The sequence below is a fragment of the Camarhynchus parvulus genome, chromosome 3, assembly GCF_901933205.1.
Source record: "Camarhynchus parvulus chromosome 3, STF_HiC, whole genome shotgun sequence".
Classification (NCBI taxonomy): domain Eukaryota; kingdom Metazoa; phylum Chordata; class Aves; order Passeriformes; family Thraupidae; genus Camarhynchus; species Camarhynchus parvulus.
Genome location: NC_044573.1, coordinates 29,632,094 through 29,658,599, shown reverse-complemented (window position 1 = coordinate 29,658,599; position 26,506 = coordinate 29,632,094). Strand labels below are relative to the sequence as shown.

At 38.2% G+C, this 26,506-nt stretch overlaps 2 protein-coding genes across 4 annotated transcripts in view; both read right to left on the bottom strand.

Annotated features, from left to right (window-relative positions):
* BTBD9 (BTB domain containing 9) overlaps positions 1 to 16,036 on the bottom strand; it is a 105,905-nt gene extending 89,869 nt beyond the window's left edge. For 2 of the 3 annotated variants that reach the window (XM_030946345.1, XM_030946347.1), the window contains exons 1-6: positions 15,960 to 16,036; positions 14,000 to 14,166; positions 8,833 to 9,043; positions 7,936 to 8,299; positions 6,076 to 6,340; positions 4,050 to 4,269 (exon numbers count right to left, since the gene is read on the bottom strand). In XM_030946345.1, coding sequence (XP_030802205.1) covers positions 4,050 to 4,269; positions 6,076 to 6,340; positions 7,936 to 8,299; positions 8,833 to 9,043; positions 14,000 to 14,081 — 1,142 coding nt within the window. In that variant the 5' untranslated portion in view covers positions 14,082 to 14,166; positions 15,960 to 16,036. Of the gene's footprint in view, positions 1 to 4,049; positions 4,270 to 6,075; positions 6,341 to 7,935; positions 8,300 to 8,832; positions 9,044 to 13,999; positions 14,167 to 15,880; positions 15,905 to 15,959 lie in introns of those variants that run through there. The other variant, XM_030946346.1, reaches the window with a different exon arrangement.
* A 1,605-nt stretch (positions 16,037 to 17,641) lies between these two features.
* GLO1 (glyoxalase I) lies at positions 17,642 to 25,018 on the bottom strand. Its single transcript, XM_030946237.1, has 6 exons — positions 24,917 to 25,018; positions 23,815 to 23,897; positions 22,528 to 22,668; positions 21,674 to 21,741; positions 20,688 to 20,777; positions 17,642 to 18,812 (listed from the first exon to the last, which is right to left on the bottom strand). Exons 1-6 carry the CDS (start codon positions 24,995 to 24,997, stop codon positions 18,724 to 18,726), a joined length of 552 nt encoding a protein of 183 aa, XP_030802097.1. The 5' UTR covers positions 24,998 to 25,018; the 3' UTR covers positions 17,642 to 18,723.
* Positions 25,019 to 26,506: the final 1,488 nt, after the last annotated feature.

Below are 26,506 nucleotides of genomic sequence, written 5' to 3'. Positions count from 1 at the left end.
AAAAGAAAACTGTTCTTACCCAGATACTTGTGCTGAAAAGAAAACTGTTCTTACCCAGATCCCTATTTTCAAACTAGCTTTCAAAAGGAAGTCTCACAGTTAAGATGTATTCTCAGAATGATTTAAAACATCCACACACAATCTACAGTCATTAGATGATACTTCTATGCCTAAAAAAATGGAGACTTTTGACTCTGTCATAAAAATTATCATTTGTATTCCTTCCTCATAGAATAAAAGTAAATCGCCACCAGTGATACAGTGGTACTTCTATTGCCAAATCAATAAAGAAAAAATGAAAAACAATTACTAGATCAAAAATGCAAATTCAAACTCCTCACTTGAAAAAAGCAAATTTATTTTATGACCATTTTCACTTTATGACCATTTCACAACTGAAGTTGTTCTTCACTTCTGACCCTTTCAGTTCTTTATGATCCATCACTGAGCCTGTCATTACTTCCTTACACACTCTGAAATTACCTCATGAAAAATAAAAAAGCCACTGACAGAATCTGTGTCTTCCTCTTGCTTATAAGTTATGTTTACCTTACAGTTTGCTGTTAAAAGAAAGCAAACCTAAACTAGAACATAAAAGTTACAGCTAATTCCCTATTATATCCATGACTGTAATGCTTAGAATAAAGTAGAAATTTCACTTGTAGGACTGCAAGTCACTGAATATATGTTTCAGAGTATTTTCCTTCTCCTAAGGAATTAGTCTGCAACATTCACAGATATTTCAACAGCACCATGTCAGCACTTAACATCCTTTCACAGTGATTTCTACAGAGGTGTTGCTCTTAAAAGAGTTCTACACAAGCATGTCTTATTGAACATTAACGTCTTTGTTAGTATTTCTAATTTTCCTGATGATTTAAAAGAGTACATACTTAAAACTATATTGTTTAAAAATCCTTACAATGTTAGGTAGCTGTTAATACCTTGGAAAGGTAAGGCTGAGTCTTTAAATGTCAATTGCACAACCAGCTTTCACATTCACACCAATCAGATGTGTAATACTCACGACCCACATAAATACAATGTGTTTTAGCAACATTACTATCACTAACATACGTGTACTTGACCAAACTAGGCAGCCAAGTTTTAGAGTTTGAGCAGTTTGTATACGCAAGTTACTGACCTCTGTCAGTCCTCTCTGCCTTGAGAATTCAGAGGTTCTCATCATTGCTAACATGTATTTGTTACCTGTGACGGTGGTCACAAGGGTGTTTGGGTGAAGGAAGAGACGTAGATCTTTGACTCATGATCAGAAGGCTTGATTTATTATGTTATGATATATACATATACTATACTATACTAGAAAGAAAAAGAAAGGAAAGTTTCTAGAAGCTGCTAGCTACTTAAGAATAGAAAGTAAAGAATGAATAACAAACTAGCTCTCCCAGACTGTGTCTGACAGATCTCAGTTCTGGATTGGTCATTAATTATAAACATGCAAGCTGGGCCAATCCAGACAGACTTGTTGCATTCCACAGCAGCAGGTAATCTATTGTTTATGTCTTGTTGCTGAAACTCTCACCTTCAGCAGGAAAAATCTTGAAAGAGGATTTTTCATAAAAGAAATGTCTGTGACAGTTACCAATACACAACATGCTACTTTTTGGTTTCTGAACATACCAAACAAAGAAATATTACCCCAAAAATACAGTTCCATTATCATACACAATGGTATGCCTTTAATTTTTTTAAGGCTGGATAGCATCTTATTTGCAGAGGCAGTTTGGATAGCCTCCCCCTAGCACTTTTACAGCTAAGATTCAGCTGTTAACACCTCTGAACAAGAGGTGTAAAACACCTGTTAGCTTCCATTTGGTTCTGTTAAGAATATCCAATAGATCAGAACTTCACACAGATAGTTAAAATTAACAGAGTAGCTTAAAAAATTGTTCAACAAGAAGCAATCATCCTGTACAGGTCTGTTCATGTCTGTACAGGTGTTAAAACACCTCTTTATTCATGTATCCCAGGAGAAAGATGCAGTTTAGTGGCCAGCAACTGTTAGACAAAGACGGTAGAAGGAAAAAGATCTCTACAAAAAGCAAGGACAATCTCAGAGTAAGAGAGACACGGACATGTCTGGGCAATCCCAGATCCCTAAGATCTTGGCTGGCAAATTCCTGCACAGCTCTCAGGCCAAACTCTTCCCAAGTTCAACTACCCCATTGTAAATTGTTTACCTAATATTTATTATTAATTTATCTTCTTGCTTGTGTCCACTGCTCTTTGCACTCTTAGTACACAGCTGCAAGAGGACTCTGTCCCTGTATTCTCTATATTCTTCCACTGAATATGTGAGGAGAGCAACAAATTCTCTCTCTAAGCCTGCTCATCTTAAAACAGGCTTAGAAGAGAGCTTCTCATGTGCTCAAGCCTTCATCTTGGTGTCCTGCTGAACTCACTCCAGGAAGTCAGTATCTTATACTGAGGAGCCCACAAATAGACAAAGTACTCCAAATGCCTCCATTTCCATTTATTTTAAACAGTTGAGTTACTGGAGGGAAAAAAGCTTGACAATTCACAGAACAGAGAATCAGAGAATATTCTGAATTAGAAGGGAAACTCTTCTAGAAGGATGATAAAAGTCCAGTTCCCGGCCTTGCACAGGACAGAGTGCTAATTCCGGTACTATACCTGTTGGGAAGCAAAAGAAAGCCCAACAGCAAGCTTTCCATAGAAATCAGGATGATTTAAAAAGAAAAAAATAAAAATCAGCAAGACACAGAAACTGGATATTAAACCATTGAGCCCTCAGTATTTCATGAAGACAAAAAACTCTAGAGATCCACCTTGTCAGATATTCTGCCAGCAATAATAGTCTGTTGTACAAATTTCAGATGAAGCACACAGGACACCAAGTTAACAGATAACTTTGTTGTAACAAGTTGTCCCAAGGAGAACATTTTTTCCTTGAAAATCAGTTCATAAATTTGGTTGATCTTCTGGCACAACTAGTACAATATTACATGAAGCAGCTCCTTATACCTTCAAAGACCCACTTTTAGATCTTTACAAAAGAAATAGAAGTGAAACAAATTTCAGTTGAACTGAATTAGGAGAACTTCCTTGAAACAGTTAAATAGCTAAAATTAATTAAATTGGTCTTGAATTATTAGTAACTAACTCATATTTAAAATTTTATTTAAATTTACAAAACACCTTACCCTAACTAAAACTTCTATACACCCTGTTCTAGAATAACATGGCTTGGCTAAAATAGCAAAATGAAAATATTCTGCAATGCTAAACTGGGGTTTTTTTAAAATAAAATAAAATAAATCCCTTATCAGAAAGGTAATAAGGTATATAATAAATGTCTAAGTAAGTTTGGTTTATTGTTTTTAACAGCTTATGAATACCTGCTGAGCTGTCTACTAAACTGTAAGATCTGTGTCATAGCAAGTTACAAAATTAATGTATTAAATTTCTCAGAGAAAAAGAAACCTGCAATTTTTCTACTTCAGCAGCCTCTCAATTGCTCAAATGAGCTTAATTTGAATTTTCATATATTCCATAATAACCTGAAGTAGCTCAGTAACAACTGGCTACAGAATCTATGACAATACATATTTCAGCAGTCTAACCATGAAGTGGCTTCTAATAACTACTGTAGTCAGTTGGTAATTCACATTCTGAACAAATTTTACTACTTCTGAATTACAGAATCATTTAGGCTGGAAAAGACCTCCAAGATCAAGTCCAATCTTATTGTCAAAGTGTGCCATTTCTTAACAGTGTTGATATATTGAAAAAAATTGGAACAAAAAAAAATCTTTTCATGTTTGAAATGCAAGTACGTAAAAATATTGAAATACTTTAAGGTAGTTTAACATCTCTAAATATGATCTGGTGTGTAAGTAACCAAAATTGCATTTAAAAACCAAGTTGTTTCCAAATAAACCCTGCAACTGTCAGCTCCAACACCACCATGCTATTCCCATAAAATATTTAAATTATAGTTTGCACTGCTACATTATCTCCAGTACAAAATGCATTACCTTCCCCTTTTATGTCACCTTGGCACTTACCGACTGTCCCTGTCCCACAGGAGAATTCGTATGTGGTTGATTATTGAGGGCTGGCCCAGCTTAATCTCAATGCCGGAGCGGCAGTCGTCGCTGATCGGGTGTCGAGAGAATCCATGATCCAGGTCATAGTTCTGAGTGTCACCATCCAGTAGAGCAGACTTCAGCTCCCCTTTTACAACTTGTGCTCCATACTTCATTGTTGCAATATTCTCCCCTGGTACTAAGAAGAAAAGGGAATAATTTCTTAAATTTTACACTCAAATTAGATGTGCTGAATATCAACTTTATTAGGTCAGACCAAAGATTTATTGCTAGTATCCTTTCTCGGCCAGAAACACATGCTCTAGGCAAAAAAAAAAAAAAGGAAAAGAAAGTAAGATAAAAAAGAGGCATTAAAAATATTTTGCTTCTTCAATTTTATTTGGTATCTCCTACACGCTTTATGGTAATAAAGCTGTGATAATTTACTATTATGTAGCAGCTATATTCTCTGTCCCCTTCATGATTTTACAGAATTCTGTTGCACCTGTCAACTGCTCTTTGCTTTTAGTTTGGGTTTTACTGGTGGGGTTTTTTTCCCCCTAAATGGAAGAAACTTAAATGTACAAGATCTGTATCAAATGTTCAAGATCCATCCTGAATTTGCAGAGTGGTGCAAAGCAGTAAAGCCACACATACGCTTCTCTGACAGATATACAAGCTTCTAGTACCCTGCAAAGCTAAATGAACACAAGTGAAATGGGAAACTTTTGGCTACTTGGGCTTTGAACTCATATGGAAAAGCAAGCTTTTTTGTGCCACCATTTCACAGTAATAAGCCTGTGTCCTAGGAACAGCTTCCTTCAAGCTAACTGGGAATAATGATCCCTAACTTCAACTACAGAACAAAACTCTGTAAACTAGTCTCTTCAACAAACATTTTTAACAGCCCTGTTTGAGGAGAGATCCTACAAAATATGATCTGAAACTAAATGATGAAAAGCTATCCCAAACTTTTCAGGCAGGTTGACAATAGAAGTATGAATTTTAACAGGCTGATAAAAATTTGATATCTAAAGAACAGAATTTGAAGTGCTAGTCAGCATTTCCACAAACAGAAAAAGCTTCAAGATCCTGAATGAGTACTAAAACAACAAAGAAATTCCACTCTCCAAAAAGCTGTGATTAGGAGAATTTTATTGTGGAGATAAATATCCAGGAAAAGAAGCCAGAGAAGACCATTTGACTTATTCAAATGTATCTACTGCATTGTCAACAGAATGTCTCACATAACAAGACTTTTACAATACCCTAGTATTAAACTCATATGTTTAAATATTAATAACTATAACTTCTAAGGAAGAACAAAGAATATGCAATTCTAAGATAGCAGTAATTTTCAGGGCTCATCATGTATGACAGAGACTACAGTGCAGACTCTTAAAGAACATTGAACTTTTTTCCTTTGCTGTGGGTCAAATTCATACATTAGATGGCTAACAATATCTTTTTAAACCTTAAGTGTTAGATACTCTTTTTGAATTAACAGAGAGCACAGAAAAAGTCAAACACAAGGCTTCTTACACTTTTTAGGCTTCCATTAAAAAGACTTCAGAGACTTGTTTAAAGTATTTAGACATGCATGTTAAGAGCAAGAGAAAAATCATAAGTAGTGGAGAAATTATGAAAATGTTTATGAAGTAGAAAACAAGTCACATAAAAACCGTTTAAATATCATATCTTTCACAGTGAATTCATTTTTATTTTCAATGATTTTGTAAAACTTTTTCTATTAAATTACCACTTCCTCTAGGAGAATGGTGTTACACTCATGTTTGAGCAACATCTGAGACACAAAGCAAGAAAATAATTGAGTAATATTGAGAAATAAAAATGGCAGGAACAGTTAAATAACAAGATGTTTCATATTGCAAACCTTTTATAACACACAGTAATAGATGAAAACTCAAAGCACAAATGAACCATATCCTCCAGACAACCACAGTCACTAAATGAGAAGGAAACAAACAAAAAACCTGATGCTTACTTAACATGCCCCTGTAGTTGAGGTCCATGTCCCGACTCTCAGAACGAATCTTAATGGCATCTAGGATGGCATCAGGTGACAACAATCCAGAAGGTCTTACAACATTCAGTAGTTCTGTCAGACTCATTAGTGGCAAACGTACTGCTTGCATGATTTCAGCATGGTTTTCCTTGGGGTTATGTTTACACCAGTTCATCAAAGCTTGGAAAATGTCCTTTTCAGGAGCTGCAAACGAGTCTCTCAGTACAATACTTAGAAGAGCAGCCTGGAAAAGAGTAATAATAACAAAAAATATACCCCCTAAATAAACAGAAATTAAGTTGAATTTTATTTTTTTTAATCAAGAGAAATTCAAATAAAGCAAAAATTAATGGCTATTTTAACTTATAGCTATTAAAAATAATCTCCAAAGGGATGACTCCCTGAAATTGCAGATTGTTTTATTTATGCAAGAACTACAGAATCCATGACCAAAATAATAGGCAATATAACAAAATCACTAGAAAAAACTGAAATGTAGAGAACTAATCAAATCAATATAATACCATTCAGTAGCTCAAATTTACTTTGAAATATTATAAGAGATTAGGGGACTTAGCAGTATAGTTCAAAATATTCCTTTAAACTTAGGTTGCTATAAGACCATTGATGAGGAAAAAAAGTGTTGCTTGAAAGCACTTTTTTTAACCATTTCTAACTACTTGGGATTTCTGTCCTGTCACAATCTTTCTCTCTTTTTTGGTACCAACTAAGAATCACCAGGTAAAAACTCCAGTGGCTCTTACTCATGTAGAAAATCCACTGACTGCAAAATGAGAACGCAAATAATCAAATAGCTTTTTGATTTTCACTTAGCTAGCAGAATAATCAGGAGCTTGCCTAGCAAATTGAAAGATTCCTCCTATATCCCAGCACTAGCTATGTCAAAGACCTCAAAGTGTACACTTCCTGATGAATGATGCTTGCTCATTTCTTTATTGATAATTCTCTCTCAGAACTCAGCTTTAACAAACTGCATATGACAAAGTACACAGAGAGAGAGAAAAAAATCTTTTTTCTTATATAATGAGTAATTTACAGCAGTGTCATATACTCATTCAAGGAACAGACCCTTCACAGCTCTTCCCCTAAGAAAAAAACACTTTTAAAAGCCCCAATTAAAGCATCATTTATTCAAGGTGCTCTGCTTCTTCATGTGAACACTACTTGAAAGCACTCTCACTATTAAGTTCAGCCCAAAGACCCCTCCAGAGTAAATGCAAAATTTCAACTTCGTAGAACAGCCTGACTCAGTCCCAAATATTTATGCAGCTAACAAAAAAAAACAACACACGAAAACCCCAAACCACCATACCACACCACCATATTCTGCAAGTTCAGAACATGATGACAATCAGCAACATAAATCACAGTAATCTCCAGACTGCTTTAGTTCACCCTGCCCATCACTGATGAAGCCTACATCAAGGAACTAATACAACAAAGTATGTCCTGTCATATTCAACTCTATATCTGACTTCCACTCTGCAGCATTCAGAAGCCAAATTATATTATACCAGAACAGATGAAACAAGACAAATTAAAATTAGAGTGCCTGCTGCCATCTTTTAGAACACTCCATTAGATATAGTATATTAAACTATATTGATTGGTCAATACCTGAAAAATTAGGAATAGATTGCCAAAATTTTCAGTTCAGCTTATCTTGAGCATTTCCAACCATCCCAGTTTCACAAACATAAAATAACTATGAGCTAATACAAGCTTTTAATTGATGCCCTCATTAGTATTTCATCACAAAACTGTATTATCATTGAAATCAGCAGTCTTGGGGAAAAGAAGTACAAACTAAAGATATACCTTAGAAAGTGACAGGAAGCCTTCACTGGAGAGCACCTCTTGGGCATTTCTATCCATGAACATACAGCACATAAAAGTTAATTTGGGAAGAGAATAAAGACTGGCAACATCAAAAGTCATACAGACATTCTGAATATTAAGTATTGTGCAAAGATACTCAGATGTGGAATCCTCCAGTTCTGGGAATCCGTATTTATGTGCTAGGCTTAAGAAGTCAAGAAGAACCTCTTCTTTCTCATCTCGCAGCGTAGCACGACCAGTGTAAATGTACTTCAACAGCATGGTAAATGCTTCTGCAGTGGTGTCCTGAAGAGGAATTTCTGCTTCAGGCTGAGATTCTCTCATTCCTCCATACAATAATGCTCTATAAGGAATAGAGTTTAGTTTAGTTAGTAGCTTATCCCTCTGGCAAAATTCACTGGGATATTAAATGTATCTCTATTGAAAAATTTCCAGCTCTTAAAAAAAAAGTTGGATTAATATTATTCCTAGTTTAAAAAATATATTCTAGTCTGTGTCAGCCAAACCTCTTCTCAATTCCAATTCATCAAAATCAAACTTGCTATCTCACTATATTCCATAGAAACACACTATTTATAATCTGAGAAATCAAAACAATTTTGCAGTAATACTTTCCTGCTCTCAAGTTCTCTTTCTCTTGAATTTGTGAAACTACCTTCAAAATCCAATTTAATGAAGGTCAAAAGAATAACACTGTGACATGCTATTTATCTTTTTTTATTTGAACACAATGATTTGATGTGCTGGGAAACATTCACACAGAAAAGGTCACACTCAACAGACAGATGATTACACCCTGAAAAGTTCACAGGGAAATTATGTTTATCTCATCTGCACAAAAACTTCCTGTGAGCCTGACAAAAAGCCTTACTTCACCTGAAATAATGGCATCTAGCAGCCAGGATGACTCTGTGTGCCGGAAAACGCTTCTTTTCCACAATAAAGGTAACATCACTGTATTCCTCCCCATTCATTAGGGCACCAATGTGCTCTGACAGAATGTGGACATGGTCTATCTCCCCCACAGCTGTGTATGGACGAAGCGGGTGGCTGTTACTCATCTTGGAGGGATGGTGATACTGGTAGCCTAAGCACAAAGAAAGAAAGCAGTATTATACGGAGTATTATACAGGGCAAAAATATTAAGAATAGCAAGCATAACTGCAACAACAAAAAAGTGACTAATCTAAGTAATTATATATTACAAGAAAAATTAAACTGAGGTTTTCTATCAAAGTTCATTTTCAACCAGACTCAACACAGCTGGCATCAACAATTCTAGCTAAGTATCTCAGAGAATTATCACCTTGTTATTCAGTCAACCCATTTACTTAAAAGTTTCCAACAAAGGGAATTAAAAATTAAACTATTTTATAACATGTTACCATTAGAAAGCAATTTTTATCTCAGTTAAAATGCAAAGACACAAAACAAAAATAAGCAAGGTAACCAATTAAGCTTAGTCTTAACTCTCCTGTCTGTACTAGAATCAGTGAAAAGTAAAAAAAGTAAAAACTGTTTTTGCAGGTTTCTATTCAGCTTTTCAGAATTGGGAGAAAATAAACAATCAGGAAAACTTTTAATAAATAACAAAGAACAAAGTCTGTCAGAGAGAAAAGCTTTACAATGTACAATTCAATTTTCTTATTCTTTACACTCAGTTTTCTTGATGACTTCTTGTTCCCGCACACATATACACACACACATACATATAGAGATATGTGGGTATATATATATATATATATAAGCATACCTCTCAGTCATAAAATTAGGAGATTGCCCACTAATGTATAATATAGATAAATGCATTAGTCATATCTTCTACAGAATTCTTTTGTTTCTTCTTCGTTCACAACAGGTTTTAGCTTTTTATGGTTTTGGTTTATTTTGGCAGCAGAGACTTTCTGTAGCCTCAATGGCAAGAGCATCCAAAAGCGAATTTAGGTCTTATATTGGCTTCTACTCTGACACTTTGGTTTACTTTTCTTTAAAAAGAGGTTGGTTGTTTCAGATAATGACCATCCATATCTTCAGAGGTATCTTCCCTGCTCCAGTTACTAGACACTTTTCAAAACGGGCAGATATCCAGTGCTGAAGAAAGATGCTGTACCACATGAACCAAGAAAATGATGAGGCCATGCCTTACACACACCTAACACATGAATCTTTCAAGTCAAATGTTCATGACAGAAATACACTTTTACATTCTACTGTAAAAATACTATGAGCAAATATGTAAAAAAATCCCCAAACAGATGCACTTGGGGTTAATTATTATTTGCACTTGAACACATGGAAACGCATTATCCAAAATCAAGATACTGTGGAAGCACAATCCCAAAGGATCTCAAATGAAACTAAACAAAAAGTGATAGAAATAGAAAATAAAATTTAAGAAAAAAATACAGCATACTAAATAAATCATAGATCACAACACAAATGGGAACAAACTCCCAGGTTTCCACTGGCTGTCTCTGCTACTTGAATTAGAAGCTGTGTGCCTGTGAAGCCACTACAGCACAGAACCAGCAACACTTGCCAAGATCCTGGAGGCAGCCTAACCATGGGAACACAGAACACTGTAGTCATTCTTCTATCCTGACATGAAAGCAAATTAATTTTCAGGTTTTCATCATAACAGACTACTTCTTCCACTTGCATTAGTTAACTTACAGTTAGTTAAGACAATTTAGATTTATTCTGCATACACTTCCAGTAAGATTTACTTTCTAACAAGCAAGATTAAGCTGATTTCATCAGCCCAGCAACATCTGTTTGTACCAGCAATACCACAATTACCACAAAATAATTGTTTGAGACTTTATAGACAACAGTAAAATTGAAATGTCCTTGAAATAGAAAACTTTTTATTACACTGAGGGAGTATGCAAAAAGATGTTATTTGTTACTCAGCGGCAATCTCAGGTCTGGGTACTCCTTGAAGACTTTCATACCACACCCATAATTGCTGTTGTTGATCTTCATTTGCAATAGTCAGCCAAACCAACTATGTATGAATTACACATCATCGAGGAACTCTGTATAATCTCCCTTCTGCTAGTTTAAACATTTGTTGATTCAGGAAGCTGATTTATGATACTTCATCCATGTACAAATATTGGCACATTTTAATTTTACAATCTATTTTTATTTAAACTTTTTTACTACATTGTATTCTTTGTTTCCTGAATCCACTCTTGTCTTTAAAAAAGAAGAACAAGTACTGTCTGAATAAAACTGAGAGTAAAAGTAGTGAAGACAAGGGAGTGCCACCAGCTGCACATTAACTTTGCTTACAGTAGCTGTGGATGTTGTCATGCGCCAATAGGGTGAAAAGCTCAAGAGAAATTGTTTTTATTTAAGGTTAAATAAACAAACAAAATCAAAAGCACACTTCCCTCTCAAGAGTACATAAACCTCTGTCTAAAGAAGTGTCAGTGTATATAAGAGGGCAAAGTCTGAAGTGGGAACAGTTGCTAGTGACCCGAGGATGCCCAGTCCTTATGAACATCAAGATGCTGAACAGCAAGCAATGAAAGTAGAAATTTAGATATCGGCCTGTGTGTAAGCAGCAAGGCAAATTTCTTCTGATGTGTAACGCTCTCCAAATTGCTGGTTCCATGTACTATTCCAAGCATCAGTTTCAAACACAAACCTGCTGAGCACAGGAAATACAGGACTCAAATGATGGCTACAAGCTAAGGAAACCTTTCAAATGTTTGAATGACCCAAAGTGTTGGGGCACAGTCACCTTTACAAAACCATGCTCATGCCTCTTCTGTGTGCTTTGGGTACCACCAGTATATTGAAGAAACACGCCAACTGTCTACTAGTACAGATTTCCAACACAAGTTTTGTCTGTATTGTGGATTTTTCATATAAAGCGGACCAGTGAGACAGTCCTGCCTCCAAAATATAGAACCAAATAATACATGACTTCATAACTTCCTCGGCTGGATTAATTAATGGTACAAATTCAGGCAACTCATTAAGAGATCTGTACATTTCTTGTTTGAGGAAGTAAAACTTAATAACCTCTTTAGTTGTGCCAAATTGCTATGAGCTCACAACTTCCCTGTATAGCTAAACATGTCTTTTTGTAGTTGTTATTCGAAAGTACTATTTATGACTAAAAAAAAGATGGATGCTGCTAAGAACTGGCACAGAACCCTTCCTGAAGCTCCCTCTGGCTCCTCTGTCATAAAACAACATAACGTTCTCAGAGAATACAGATGCTTACTCTTCCTGGCAGTCAAAGAACACGCCATTTTTAAGCCTGCTGCCAGCACCACAACCTATTTCCAGAAGGTATTCAGAGCTAATTAACTGCTTCAGCTGCTGCAGCTTTGGTCATGGCACAGAAATAAATAAACAAAACAGTCTTCTCAGTGATTTTGAGGCACCATTAGAACAGCTACAATTTGAAAAAGCATTTGTTAAGTCCTAAGGCCTACAAACCACTTTTCTGACCTCAATGAAAGACACGCTATTTGGTGGCCACCTTCAACAGCGAGCGTGTGAAAAATGCAGCCCAGTATTTATGACATAAGGCAGCATGCAATACTACATAATGTGTGCTGTGCCTGGAGAAACAACCACCCCCTCCATGCTTGCAGTTTCCTGTATTTCTACTCAGTAGGTAATCTGTTACATGTTATGGGACACAAAAACATCATCTAGGAAATTCAGCAACAACAGCAATGACATCCTTCCTGAACAACTCTCAGTTGCAATGAAAGATCAGCATTTAGTCTCTTCGCTCCCTCATTTAGGCTAACATTGAAGAATCCTCTGAAAAGCAGTGCTGTTTCAATGAAACATGGAAGTGTTGTTTTTCTACCAGGTAATAATGAGTTATTTGAAGAAAAATTTTATATAACATGAGTAAAGAATGCTTACATAACTGATAGCTCTATCAAAACTTTATAAATAAATGCAAGTAAACAGACTATTGCTAGAATTAAGTTTTTCATTAAATAAGTCCAATTTATAAACATTGAGCAAATAATTTCATACTCTTAAAACAACTAATTCCTACATCCTCTAGTTTGTACCTAGAAAGCTAATACTTTTATCAGAATTACACAAAGAGAATTTTCTTAAATGTAGTTCTTTTACACTGTTCTTTTATCTAAAAATTGGTTTTCAGTTGATTAGATGGCACTTGAGTAGTATTTCAATTTTCTGTAATTCATTGCTTCATAATTACTTCATATATTGTAAATGAATTCCAGTAAAATATTACCTAAGTTTCAATTTCTCTTACCACAGACTCCCAGAACATGACAGATGTAACAGTAACACTACTGTACTAACATACCACAGGTTCAAATAATACGGTTTTTATATTTTCAATGGATACACATATGTCTTTTCATAAATATATAATCTCAGGAAACAGAAATTTTCAGTAAAAACTTAAACATTCAGAGTGTAAATACTTCAGTTATGTCAGAGCCCTAGCTCCTTTGTACTTCCAAGTAACAGTGGTTGATTCAATCAAAATAGAACCTGAGTGAAAATTGTAACAGGAAAAAAAAACCAAAACCACCAAACAAGTCTTGATACTTTGTAGCCAAAACCACAAAAACAAAATCAACCCATACTACTTTATAAAAACAGACTATGAAAGCTCAAATGAGCGCAATTCACAGAACTTTCAAGTCTCATCTCCAACCCTTCTGTTGTGAAAGGATTCAGAGGAAAGCAGATGGTAACATTAATGGAAACTAACCACACCATCCAATCACAGCATTCTAAACAGCAATTTAATACCAAAAAATGTTTTGACTCAAAGCATATGGGAAGTTATGCCCTGCTCATCTGCAGACACATTCCTGTCACTTAAGTGCTGTTGTGCTAACATTTTACATTCCACTCAGACGCTTTCCTGTCACAGAAGAGAAGGAATAAGTTTAGCAAAGTACAAAGAACAATATACTTAGTTCAGATTATTTATTAACACATATATAAAATTAACCTGGTTAAAATGGCATACAACAAAAACATTAAAATCTCAAGAAAACACATGGGGTCCACTCACCAGTGAAGCTGTCTGAAGACCTACAGTGCGCGTAGCCTGTAGGCAGATTCCCTGCTTCCGGGAAATTAGGGTTCTTCGCCATTCTGAACAACAGGCAGATTGAACAGCAAGCTCATAGAAATGTTATTCAGCAACATCCAGCTGCACAGCAACAACTGGACCATTTCCTGGAACAACGCATGAAATACACACCATCAGAAACCATGAGCACAAAGCCTAACGATGAAAGTGACAGAGATGCGCATTTCTCAAATCAACTTCTTGTAGAAATTAATTCTTTAAAAAGCCTTCAATTATTGGGAAAACTTCTAAAAACAGAATGCAGGAATAGTATTGCTATTCTGAGTCATCATAACTTAATTTCGACCGTTAATATTTTTAACCATCACAGAAGACAGTAACACATTGCCATATTCATTATAAGCCAAAAATTTCCATCCTGACATTTCTGCTACATCTCAGCATTAACGTTCCTGAAAACACCATTTTCCCAGATGGGTGTCCTAATTAAACCAGGTCTGTACAAACTGTATAACACATGCTTTATTCCCTACACAGACAAAATTCTCCAAGTGTTCTTGCCTAACTAAAGTTTTAGTAAACTTTAGTTTTGGTGGTTGTTTTTTTTACAAAACTTAAGGCAGTTGCTGACCTTTCTATTGCCTTTTTCTAAACAGGAAACCAAAACAAAACTGTAAGGTCAGGAAATGGAGAAATCTAGAGGCTTGACTTGCTTAAATACATAACCAACATAATGAGTCTCTCTCAACAATTACAAATTACTGTTAATCTTCCCATCAAACCTTCCAGGAGGAAAAATAAACTGTATTTAATTTGCTAAATGGATGATATCTTGATCTACGAATTCTCTCATATGGGTCACTCTGATTTTCTTTATGGGATACATTTAAGAGAACAACGGGGGAGAAGGCAAAAAAAAATATTTTTTGGTAGTCTCATGAACTAGGAAGTAATCACACCTTAATCCTGCAAATCAAATCCAGGCTTTTTGCAAAGAAAGTCTCCTGATTTTTGAGGATCAAAATGCAATATGTAAGTATCTATCCTATATCAAGTTGGCCTGTTATCAAAATACATTGAAAAGCCATTCATGAAAATTCTCGGGGTCTTTTTTTGTTAAATTTGAGTAAACATCTCAACGGAACAGTTCTAGCAGCTGATTTAGAACTGTAACAGAAGACACATCAAATACACCTGCTCTGTGAGCAGGCTCAAATTAAATCCTAAAACACATAAAAGCTTAAATGATTCCAGCACAGGACTTTAAGGAGGTCTGTGTGCTGCGCTTTAAAAACATGAGCAAAAGACATTGTTCGGCAAGCGAGATCACCGGCAGATTGCTAGCAAATTAACATCAAGTTGGTTTTTTCTAAGTCTGATAATATGTCTTCTAAGCTAAGAGTAATTCCAATGAATCACAGTAGTGCGTAACTTGCAGAGTGGTTAAACTACTACGACACCAAAGCACCAGGGAAAACATTGAGTACTGCGAGAGCGTCAAAATACCGAAGTTATACTTTTTAAGAAATAAAATCCGAATTAGATGGCCACAGCAGGGCCTTGAGGAGCCAGCCAGGGGCAGGACGAGGGGCCGGCAGGTGAGGCGGGCGCGGAGCAGAGCCGGCGATGCGCCCAAGGTCGCGCCCGGGGCAGCCCGGGCCGCCACGGACCCGCAGCTCGGGAGGCGCCAGGGGAAGCGACCCCGGCCCGCTCGGCCGCCCCCTCCCTCGCCTCCATCACAATGCACTTCAGGTGAAATCGCTTCCCCGCCAAACGCGCCCGCCGCCTTGGCCGGACGGCGGCGCTCCCCCGGCCCGGCCCGCCCTGCCCGCGCCCGGCGGGAGCCGCCGACGGCAGCACCTCAGGAACCCGGGCAGCCTCGGGACCCCGCTCGGCCTGGGGGTCGCGGCCGCCGCGCCCTCCCGCCCGCGGGACTCACCGGCCCCGCCGCCGCCGAGGCCTCCACCCCCCGCCCCGCCGCCGCTCATACGTCACCCGGCGGCGCGCTGACGTCACCGGGCAGCAGCGGCCTGCGTGTGACGCAAGCGGGTGCCAGCACGCCGCGAGAGCGCCGACACCGCCCCGTTTCCTGCTCCGCCCCTGGAGCGCGGCGGGCGGGACGGACACAGCGGCGCGGCCGGACACCGGGGACTGCGGAACAGCGAGTGGTGTTTAACCTTCCCCGCCACCGGCCCGCTGCTCCTTGGCTCTGCCCAAAAGCCCTGTTTCCTTGGTAGCGGCGTGCGTAGCTCCTGCCCTCCGGTGCGTGTCCTGCTTTCCTGCGTCAGGAAAGCTTCTCCCAGCGGGAATGGGGAATGTGGGCCTGTCGCTATGTAACCGTGCGAGTGACTTCTGCCGCACTGCATGAAGCTAAATTTAAGCCCTCCGAGAGGCAAAGCACTACACGCTATTTAATGCCATGCTTTATTTAGAAGAAAGGAAGCCTTTCTTGGAAGAAGCAAAAATAGCGGCCCGTAATCAGTGAGAACATGAAACAGTTTCAGAAATTTTCTACATCTAAAATATTTTAAAAACGTTGCAGGTTAAAAGACTTACCATTAAGTGTTTTTCTTTAGTAGTTTATTCATGGATTTCCTATTTGCGAATACTGGTTTAAATTAGTTCTAGTATGACAAGCAGCAGTACCTTTTTTCTCAAAAAAACCCAAACCCACACCTTGCCCACTTCGTGATGCTTCTGTAACTAGTTTGTAGATGCCAGTGGATTTTTACTAGTTTCCTCTTTACTACATCAAAATCTATCATATCTACACTTTGTCAAGCATATAAAAAACCAAGGGTCACTACAAGATTAGCCAACATGCTTAAAGTAAATTTTGATTGCTAAGCAGAGAAGCTTTTGCATAGCCGGCTCTTACTTATGTACTTATGCACTGGACCACGATAGGAAAAATGTGTGATAATGTCTTTCCAAACAATTCCATGGGCAGGGTATGGGTGTTAATGTCTTTGAAGTAGTTCCTAATGTCTCTACTAACTTCAAGCCATAGGTTTGTTAGACCCCAGAAATTTGACTCCTGAAACAGACAAATGGGTCCACACACAAGCCTGAGATTCTGAACTTTGGGGGAAAATGACAGATTTAAGGAGGAAGTATGTGGTAGGCAGTTCAGGAAGGTTGTACCTTCCTAGATCCTCAGCCAGTGGGAAAAGGAGGAGGGCAACATGCGGCTGGGAGTTTGTAACAGAGGTGTGCCCCAATGAACTCTCCCCCTTTATTTGAATAAACTTGCAGGACTCCTCTTGTCTCCTTTGTGGACACTGGCTTTCCACAGTGTGGCTTTTCTGCTCACATGGGGGCTTTTCAGGGTCCTTCCACCATCTGGGACCAACATATGACAGGAGGAGCTGGAGTCAAGCCTCACTCAGTTTTTAGGTGACCAAATACCTTTGGCACTGGATATTGATTGGGTTGCCAAGACTGTCCAGGAGACAGAGAGATGAACCAGTGAAGTCTGTGAAGAGTCCACAGGAAAGGACCACTGGGAATTTCACTGCTGAGTACAGTGATTCAAAAGAGAATCCTCAAAGCAAAACAGCGAGCCTATCAGTCATCTAGAATTCAACAATAAGCAAAGCAACATATCATCATGCTTTTAAATGTTTTGTAGTTTTCACCAATGCTTTATTGAGAAGTGAACTGCAATGCCTTTACACTATTCATTAGCCTTTGGTTACACTACACATTAGTTGGTAGCCACATTACTGAAGAAGTTAGGTGCTATTCAAACCAGAGTAAGACAAGGCAGAGGGTTTTATAGTTTGTGTAACGCATGGAAATGCTACATGTTTTCCTGCTGCTCACAGGTGTGTACCATCACTTGTTTTGGGAGGGCAGATCAAATGGCTAGTAGTAGGAAACTGTTGTTTCAGATACTCTTTTTCATTAATTTCCTAAGGCAGAATATACAGACCATTTAAGTCAAATATAGCCCCAGGCTTCTACTGAAACAAAAATTATAAGCAAGTTCTTCCTAGTGTTGAAAGAGACAAGGGTTACTGTGAGTTAGCAACTAGGAGACCTCTTCTCTTGGCTGTCATCAGCTGTCAGAAGCTGAGCTGAAAGACTGAATTCTTTCTGCTGTACAGATGTATTCTCTCTGTAAAATTTCTTTTTGAAAGACTGCTTAAGGCTGCTCCTTAAAAGAGTTTTGCTTGGAATAATGTAAGTACGATTATGACTTTTCTAAGTATGCTACTACTCCAGTCAAAATTAGCCTGATATTTTATTTTCTAGTATACAAGATAGGATATGAAGTCTTCAGGATCTTTTGACTTCATAAAAAAATACACTGAAGTTTCTTTTTGCCGTCTCATTGATGCTCATCAGTAGTAACACAGGAGTTGTTGTCATTGCTAGTTTAAATCTAATCGGTGTGAAATGCAGTGAGCTTCTGGTCATGTATCTTTTGACAGTGTTTATTGAAATATTAACATAATCAATGTTCAAAAGGAGAATCTGTTTAAGTGCTCTTCCAGAAAGTGATTGAGTATTCCTAACTGGAAACAATTTGCAGTGACATCACAGGACAAGAGAAAAGGAATCCAAGTGAGGTCCCAGGGATAGTTTTGGAGGAGACTCTGAACATGACTGATTCCTCTCTATTAAGCAAATTCCACAAACACAGATTTTCTCCAGCAGTCTGAAAGTGGGTCTCTCTTATACAATATACTTCACTAGCACTAAGTGAGAGTCACCATGTGGTTAGGATTCAAAATTTCAATCCAGTAGCCATCAGGATCCTGAACAAATGCAAGTCCTTTCATTTTACCTATTAGGGAAAAAAAAAGATAAAATTAAGACTACATGACTGGCTCTAAATGTCAAATATGACTACTTTGAAAAACATTTTTTTCCCTTCTGCATGAGAATTAGTTCAAATTTAGATGGATAATTCTAAAAACATCCAGATTGGCTTTTAATCAGCATGAGATCTTTGTATGCAAAACTGTCAATCCTACTCTCAATAAAGCTGTAGTTAAAAGTCACTTTGGAATTCCATCTTTTGTTGATTGAAGTTTTTGCCCCTTTAAGTGTTCATCCTTGAAATTCAGAAAGGTATTTTTGTGCTCTGGGGATGTTTTGATATATTTTCTTGAGCTGGCTTTGCAGGTATAAAATCCCGTGTTCCTCTGCCCTGTTCATCTCCCATCATTCCCGACTCCACACTGAAATTTTACCATAACATTTTTACCTCTGATGTGGTTTACAGTACACTTCTGCATCACTTCATAAAGCAAAGAAATGCAGGACAGGATTGTTATAAATTTTACTGTTGGAAAACATATTATTCCTTAAAACAGGGTCCCCAAAAGTTGTTTTCAACAGTAGATCAGGATAGCACAGCTTAACATGTTATATTGAAAGTGTTAACCATACACTTGTTGTTATACTTACTCCATTAAGTTATTTACTGTAACAGACCCAGCCTAGCTCTTAATATATTCTAGTCACAAAAACAACTCAGAAAATCGATGTTTGATCAGTAAGGCAGGAAAGTAAACCCCAAGCTTGATCTCCCAGCTGCTCTGCAAACAATGTAAAGCCCAAAACTTCCTCCTCCTCCTTGGCATTTGCTTCATCAATTTTGTTTCTGAATTTTAAGAGCTTTTGTTCTGCTCCCACCCCTTGTCTGCTTCAGGGGTTCTGATTCTCTCCATATACAGTCTAAGCTTGTACTTCTATGTACTTTCGTTCCTACCACTGCACAGCTCTAAGTCAGCCACTCTCATTTCAAGCCTCTCACAGTTTAACAGACAAATTAAAAAAGGTTCAGAAACTCTAAAATGCTAGAAATACCAACATCTATTCTTAATTCAAGAAATCAAGTTGTTTTCAGCTATATTTCTTATTTTGCTTCAGCTGAGAACACAGTGAATAAGATGAAAATCACTTAAATCTCTTTTCAATTACTAGTATTACATGTCTGTTTTTGAATGCATCAGTTCTAAAAATCTCATGAGGTCTTTTTATGAAATAGAATCCAGCTGAAAAATGCAAGACTTCTCACCACTTCTGAATTTTGCAATATTTTCACATACACATTCTGTGCTTATATGCTATCTAGACATTTGTGCTATACATTATTCAAGTCAATTATGATACAAACTAATGGGGCTATTCCTACCAAAGCTGAAAAAACCAGTTAAAAATATAATAACTAGTAGGTTGTATAGTAGGTGTTAGGTGGATTTACATGAAAATAGCCAGAAAAGTCAAGAATGACTCAGTTTAAATGGGAAGGAATTGTTTTCTGAGTTATTTTCCTAAGCAGATTGTTATTCCTTGTTATTTCCAAGCAGATGTGCCATGTAAATTTGATCCATGTTACAGTAAATTCTGTAACAACTCTAGGCAGCAGTATACATGACATGTAAACTATGACATCAAGAGAGAATGTGAATTTTACTGAAGGCCAGGCTGCATACAGAAAGCATGTAGTAGACTGATGTATTATTGTTACTGAGATGAATCTATTGCCAGTTTTGCCCACTCTAAAAGGCAGTGCAGGAGTAACTGGTTCTAGAAACCTCTAAGCAGTGGCAACTCCTAGCAACACATTACCTAGCTTTCCAGGAAGATCTCATAGACAGAATATATTAAAACAAAAACAAAAAATTTACTTGCATTTCTGATCAAGACTTACCATCATCTGGTTTCTTCACAAATTTCACTCCTAGGTCTTCAAACCTCTTACAAGCTTTATAGACATCAGGAACAGCAATTCCAATGTGTCCTGTGCAAGAAGGTAAAAAGAGTGAAGTGCATTATAAATATTGCTGAGTGTTCTGTGGAAGTTAGTTTAGTATTTCATGCTGTAGTTCACATAAACTATGACTATATTTAAGAACAAACTCCAGGAAGAGCATTTTGGGTATTAACATTATTCTTCTTCAAACAGTTGTCTTCTGATAATGCCTTTTAAATATGAATGATAGAGTTGAAGTATCTTGTGCTGTTTAGACAAGAACTTTATTTAGAATAGGAAACAACAAGATTTTCAATCAAACTGTTATATCAGCATGTTCTTCCTTGAAGCAGACCTCCATAACAGGATTTTGTTGTATTTGCTTTGTTTGACAGCACATGGAGTTTATCATTAATGCTGTTTTTGCAGAGACTGACACTAGTGCTATGCAAGGACTGAGCTTACAAATCACTTCAGGAGCTTTAAATGTCAAGTGGCTGGACCAAGTGTGAAAACTTATTTCACAGCAGTGACCTTTCAAGCACTCAAGAGTATCAAATCAAGCCACACAAATAATATCCTCAGTGCTACAGATGAATTGTCATCCTACCTTAAAATCATTAACTAGTGGATTATACAGCAGAAATCCAAGATTAAATCAGTTTAAGCACCAGGATAATCTAATACACAACCACAACTGATGTTCTTCACTCAGTAGTTACAATTAGCATGTGTTTGCTTGCCAAAGGGTTAGATTCTTGATAAAGAGTGTAACTGTGGCTCATTACTCTAAAACACATTGCTTCATTTATTTTCATCATCATTCACAGTATACATGTTGAAAGAAGAGAGATAAAGGATGAAAGGCAAGTTCCCTACTTTCTAACAGTTAGTACATTTTATTTCAAAACTTAAAAACTATAAACACAAGACTAAAGACCTACCAAATCCTCGGGGATCTGAATTGCCATTGTGGTAAGACTGACTGTCATCGTTTTCAGTCCCCCAGTTGCTGTAAGAAGCAATTATTACATATTGAAGAAAAGCATTAAAATGAACTAATCCTAAATGTTCAGTTTCCCTGGGGAGGCTAAGTTGTTTCTTCTAAAAAACCAGAGAATTTCAGCTGTTGGCTTGCATTCATTAAACTACAGAGATCTTCCCTAGTCATGGACTCCAGGGATGGTCTTGGGACTACTCCAGCCACATTCACATTCCTTCACTATTATTTAGGCTCTACATTTGAATGAGTCAGGAATACTCCTGTCTCATTAAGCTTTGGGAGGTTTTGCTGCACAAATCAGTTGAGCTACCCATCACTGGGGAACAGCAAATGAGGGTAGCAGGTCGTGCAGTTAAGTAAGACAGCATCTGGGAGATTGTGTCTGCACAATTATAATGATTAGTAGCATTAACCGAATTGTCCTGTTTACAGGAAGCACATGTTTTGACTTAATACCTCTTTAGATTAGATTCCAAAAGCAATAGTTACCCATTATTAGGATACTTTGGGGATCCAAAGAAAGGTCCCTAAATTACTTACCCAGATGGCATGCATATAAAATATATCAAGTACTGTTTCATATTAGTCTTCACCTAGTAGTTTGAAAGAGCTCTGAAAGAGGAAGATTAACCTTTCCAAGTATCCAATCTCGGATATATTCTAAGTTTGTATGACAGTGAAGATGTATCGACAGTAATGATCAAATTTTTTATTCAATCTAATGAGATTTACACTTATCCAATACTGTTTAATGACTGTTAGCAAAGTGTCATCTCTCCTTATGTAAATACTTACTGTGTCAGTTCAAGTGTAGCTTTTCTAGAGAAGGTCCAAGGTGTTCTCTCAGCTTTATCTTTCGGGATATCGTTTTTATCTTCATACCCCAGGAAATAGAGTGAGAACTTCATAGTAGGAAAGTCAAATTTTTGAAGCAGTCTAAAGGGAAACAATTATTTTGAAATAGTAACTTAAAAGGGTAGTCAGGCAGCTTGCAAATAAACCAAGATGCTTCTCCTATAGAAAAGTTATTTCCATGAATTTTTGTTCTTCTATAATCCACACTTTAATATAGCTACATTTTAAACTATCAAATAAAAATACCCCAGAACATATTACCAACCTACAAAATTTAAAAGAATCAGATGTTTAAAAACGAAATTACCAGTAACTGAATAGAAAAGTCAGCACAAAGGCTTGGATCTTCAGATTGTCACGCTGTTACTTGACTGTGTTTTCACAGGAAAACCTTTAACCACTTTAAAATTTCACCAAGGAATAAAAAGATCTACTTTGAATCTTACTTATTCTAGAGAGCTCACTGGTACCAAAGTTTAAGAACACAGCAAACATACCTTTAGATGAAATACATTCACAGTTTCAATAGCTAGCTATAATGATAAAATCCCTTTCAGATGTGACAATTTAATCAATTAAAAATACATGAAGCATACATTTTTATGTAGGACATTTAATTGGAACAAGTAGGCATGCAAAATTAATCTTATTTCTTTTTTACAAAGTATTTAATTTTCATTTTCACACATTTTCACTACAGTGGAAGTAATTTATTTTACTTTAGTGTGGACTCATTTCAAGATGTTTAAAAACATAACTCAAATGCTAAGAATGCACAAAAAGCCCCAGCATACACGTGTTAAGCTACTGCATGGCATCGGCCTCTCAAAAGCCCTCTCCAAAAGACTGAGCCTGGACTTTGTCTTCATCCTTTATTGACTTATTCTCATGTGATTGGAGGCAGTCATAAGCCTCCTCATTATAAGCACAGTCATAAAAGTTACCAGTTAGCTGCAGGCTCAGTGAAGAGGAAGTAAGCAAGTTGTACCCTGATAATTTAATGACCTATTTAAGAAAAAAAGAAATTTCTAGTCAAGGCCAGTATTAATTCATTTGCAGCTTAGGCATCTACAGCTTACTGCCAGACCATCCAACTAAGCATCAGCTGATGGGACAGCATTGTTTATGTAGTTAGACCAATTAATATAATTGGATCCAAAAAAATAGTTATTTTCAGAAGAACAGAAAAAAACTCCAAACTTATCACAGCATACAAATTCTACTCACGTCATTCCAAGTATCCTTGTATAAAAATCCAGTGATTTCTTAGGATCCTTTACTCTTAACATTGTCTGCTGAAATATAAAATCCTGTGGGGAAAGAAGGTTTATACTTTATACATCAACCAGAATTGAATTATGGGTATTAACAAAGATGCCAATTAGTAATGACTCTAAAACCAGGAGGCTCAGAAGTAACAAAGATAATTACTTCAAGTGTAAATAAAATATTTTGTTCTGATTCTATACATACAAATTTGTGTTAAATAAATACATCTTTGTAATGTTTAAAACAAATAAACAATCCCATGAGTGGTATCATTCAATATGTATTATCAGATGCATCAAAACAGAGTATCCTTATATTTATTATTCTGTAGCATACATGAACAACTTCACACACAAGTGCAACAGACACATGAATATTCAATATTAAGCCTCCTAGATCCCTGAGCTCATTATTTTTATTATTTCATGGCACAGGTATTGAACTTCAGTCAAGCTTGATTCTATCTTGGCAGCAAAACTGGCCAACAACTCCGTAAGGATATTTTCTTGAAGCCCCAAGGTAACTATATACCAAGAGGCTTGTGAACGACCAAGTGGATAAAAAGTGAGTGGTATAATAGTTGACAGAGGTAACGGGGAAAAAAAAGAAATTAAGAATTCAAGTACAATGTTCTCCTAATAAAAAGTTAAAAGGTTTGGGGCGTTTTGACGTATTTTTGTGTGCCACCCGGGAGCGCCGGAGCGCTCGCTCAGAGCCAGGACAGCCGCGGGCCCGGCCGAGACCGCCCCGCGGGCTTCAGCGGCTCACAGGGCCGGGCCGGCCCGGCTCGGCCGCCCCTCGCCACGACCCCGAATCCCGCCCGGCTGCCTGACAGACAGGCCGGCGGGGCAGCTCCGGGCCCGGCCACGCTTCTCTGCCCCGCCGGGACCCGCCCGGCCCCATGCCAGCTCCCATGCCGGCTTCTCATTGCCAGCTCCCACTGCCAGCTCCCATGCCAGCTCCCAAGCCCCGCACGTCCGCCCGCGGAGGTGCCGTGAGGGACCGGGAAGGAGCGGGCGCCACAGCCCCGGGACGCGCCCGTCACCGCCACCCACCCCACCTTGGTGCTGGCATCCGGCTCCGAGCAGGCAGCGTAGGCTGCCTCGTCCGTGAGCCCGCTGGCTTCCGCGGGGGCCGCCATGTCGGGAGAGGAGGGCGGAGGGGAGGAGGAGGAGGAGGAGACGGGAGGGCGGCGCTGCGCCGCGATGCGCCCCACGCCACCCGCGGCCCGAGCGCTCCCTCGCAAGGATGCCTGAGGAGTGCTGCGAAGGTGTGGGATCAGCTTGAGGTCTGCCGGTTCATCCCTAACTCATAGCGAGCCCCTCAAGCTCTGAATCAAGCTTTTCAATTTTTGTTTTGGTTTTTTTTTTTTGTTAGTCAGTAGTTTTATCTGCACAGTTATGATTAAGCAACTACATTATGAACGTCGTCTGCTTGGCTAATCTTCTGTTTTAAGGAAAAGGGAAAGCAATCCTACATGATGAATGGGCTGTCTGGACTAGAGCCACCAAGAGTGAAGTCAACAAAACTGAGCAGTAAGTGGGAAAAAGATAATCCCAGCAGTGGGCAATTGCAACTCAGACTCATTGACCACCCACTCAAAACGGACCCCAGACTCAAGTGGAAGGAAGAATTGCGCCTGTGGACACAACTAGCAAAGAGACAAAACCAGCAAACACGAGGTTGAGCACTAATTATTAGCAAGGTTATGTAATTTGTATCTAATGAATGGTGATGCCTTTGTTTGTTGAAATTTATAAATACTGTAAAGTTTTGATTATTGGGGAGCCAGCATTTTGTGTGTTACCACTCAGCTCCCTACTTGGAGCAAACTAGAATAAAAAGTAGAAATATCTTGCCTCAGTGTGTGAATTGATGCTGCACAATTCACAGCCTGCGTTCAGAACATAAGGACCAAAGGGGGAAGGAGCTTCCCTGACTGTGGCATTACTTAGCTGAAACGTGGCATGAAAGTGAGGATCCCCTGCGGTGACCTGATGATGCATCCCTCCAGTTGCCACCGGGAGGCCGAGGATATCACACCAGTGCCAGAGCAGACACAGCTGATAACCCAGCTCCACTGGAATGGTGCTGCTTTCCTAAGTCCTGGCAGTATCAGGCTGTTTGGGAATCCTGGCTTTCCCTTATTATCATACTCATGACAGCCTTGGTTTAGTGTTGACAGAGGTTGATTTCTGCTTTTGCTTCCAGGTGCTGGGAAAAGATTTCAAGTAGCATTTTTCAGAGAATCGCAGAATTGGGCAGATTGGAAAGGACCAGAGTGGATCTGTTCCAATTTCCCTGCTCACGCAGTGTTATCCCAGAGTACATAGATTGTGTCCAGATGATTTTTTAATATCTCCAGGGAGGAGAATATCTCCACAACCTCTCTGGGCAATTTTTTTCCAGGGCTCAGTCACTCTCACATTAAGAACTTCCTGTGCATCACTTTCTGCCTTTTATCCCTTATCCTATTGCTTGGCACTCCAGACAAGAGCCTGGAAACACCCTCTTGGCACTCCCCTCCCACCCCCTTTATATATTTATAAACATCACTGAGGCCCTCTTTCAGACATCTCTTCACCCTCTGGAGTTGTGCATTGTCCTTTAGTGTAAAATTATAATTTCAGGCCTAAGAGTCAAGGATAAT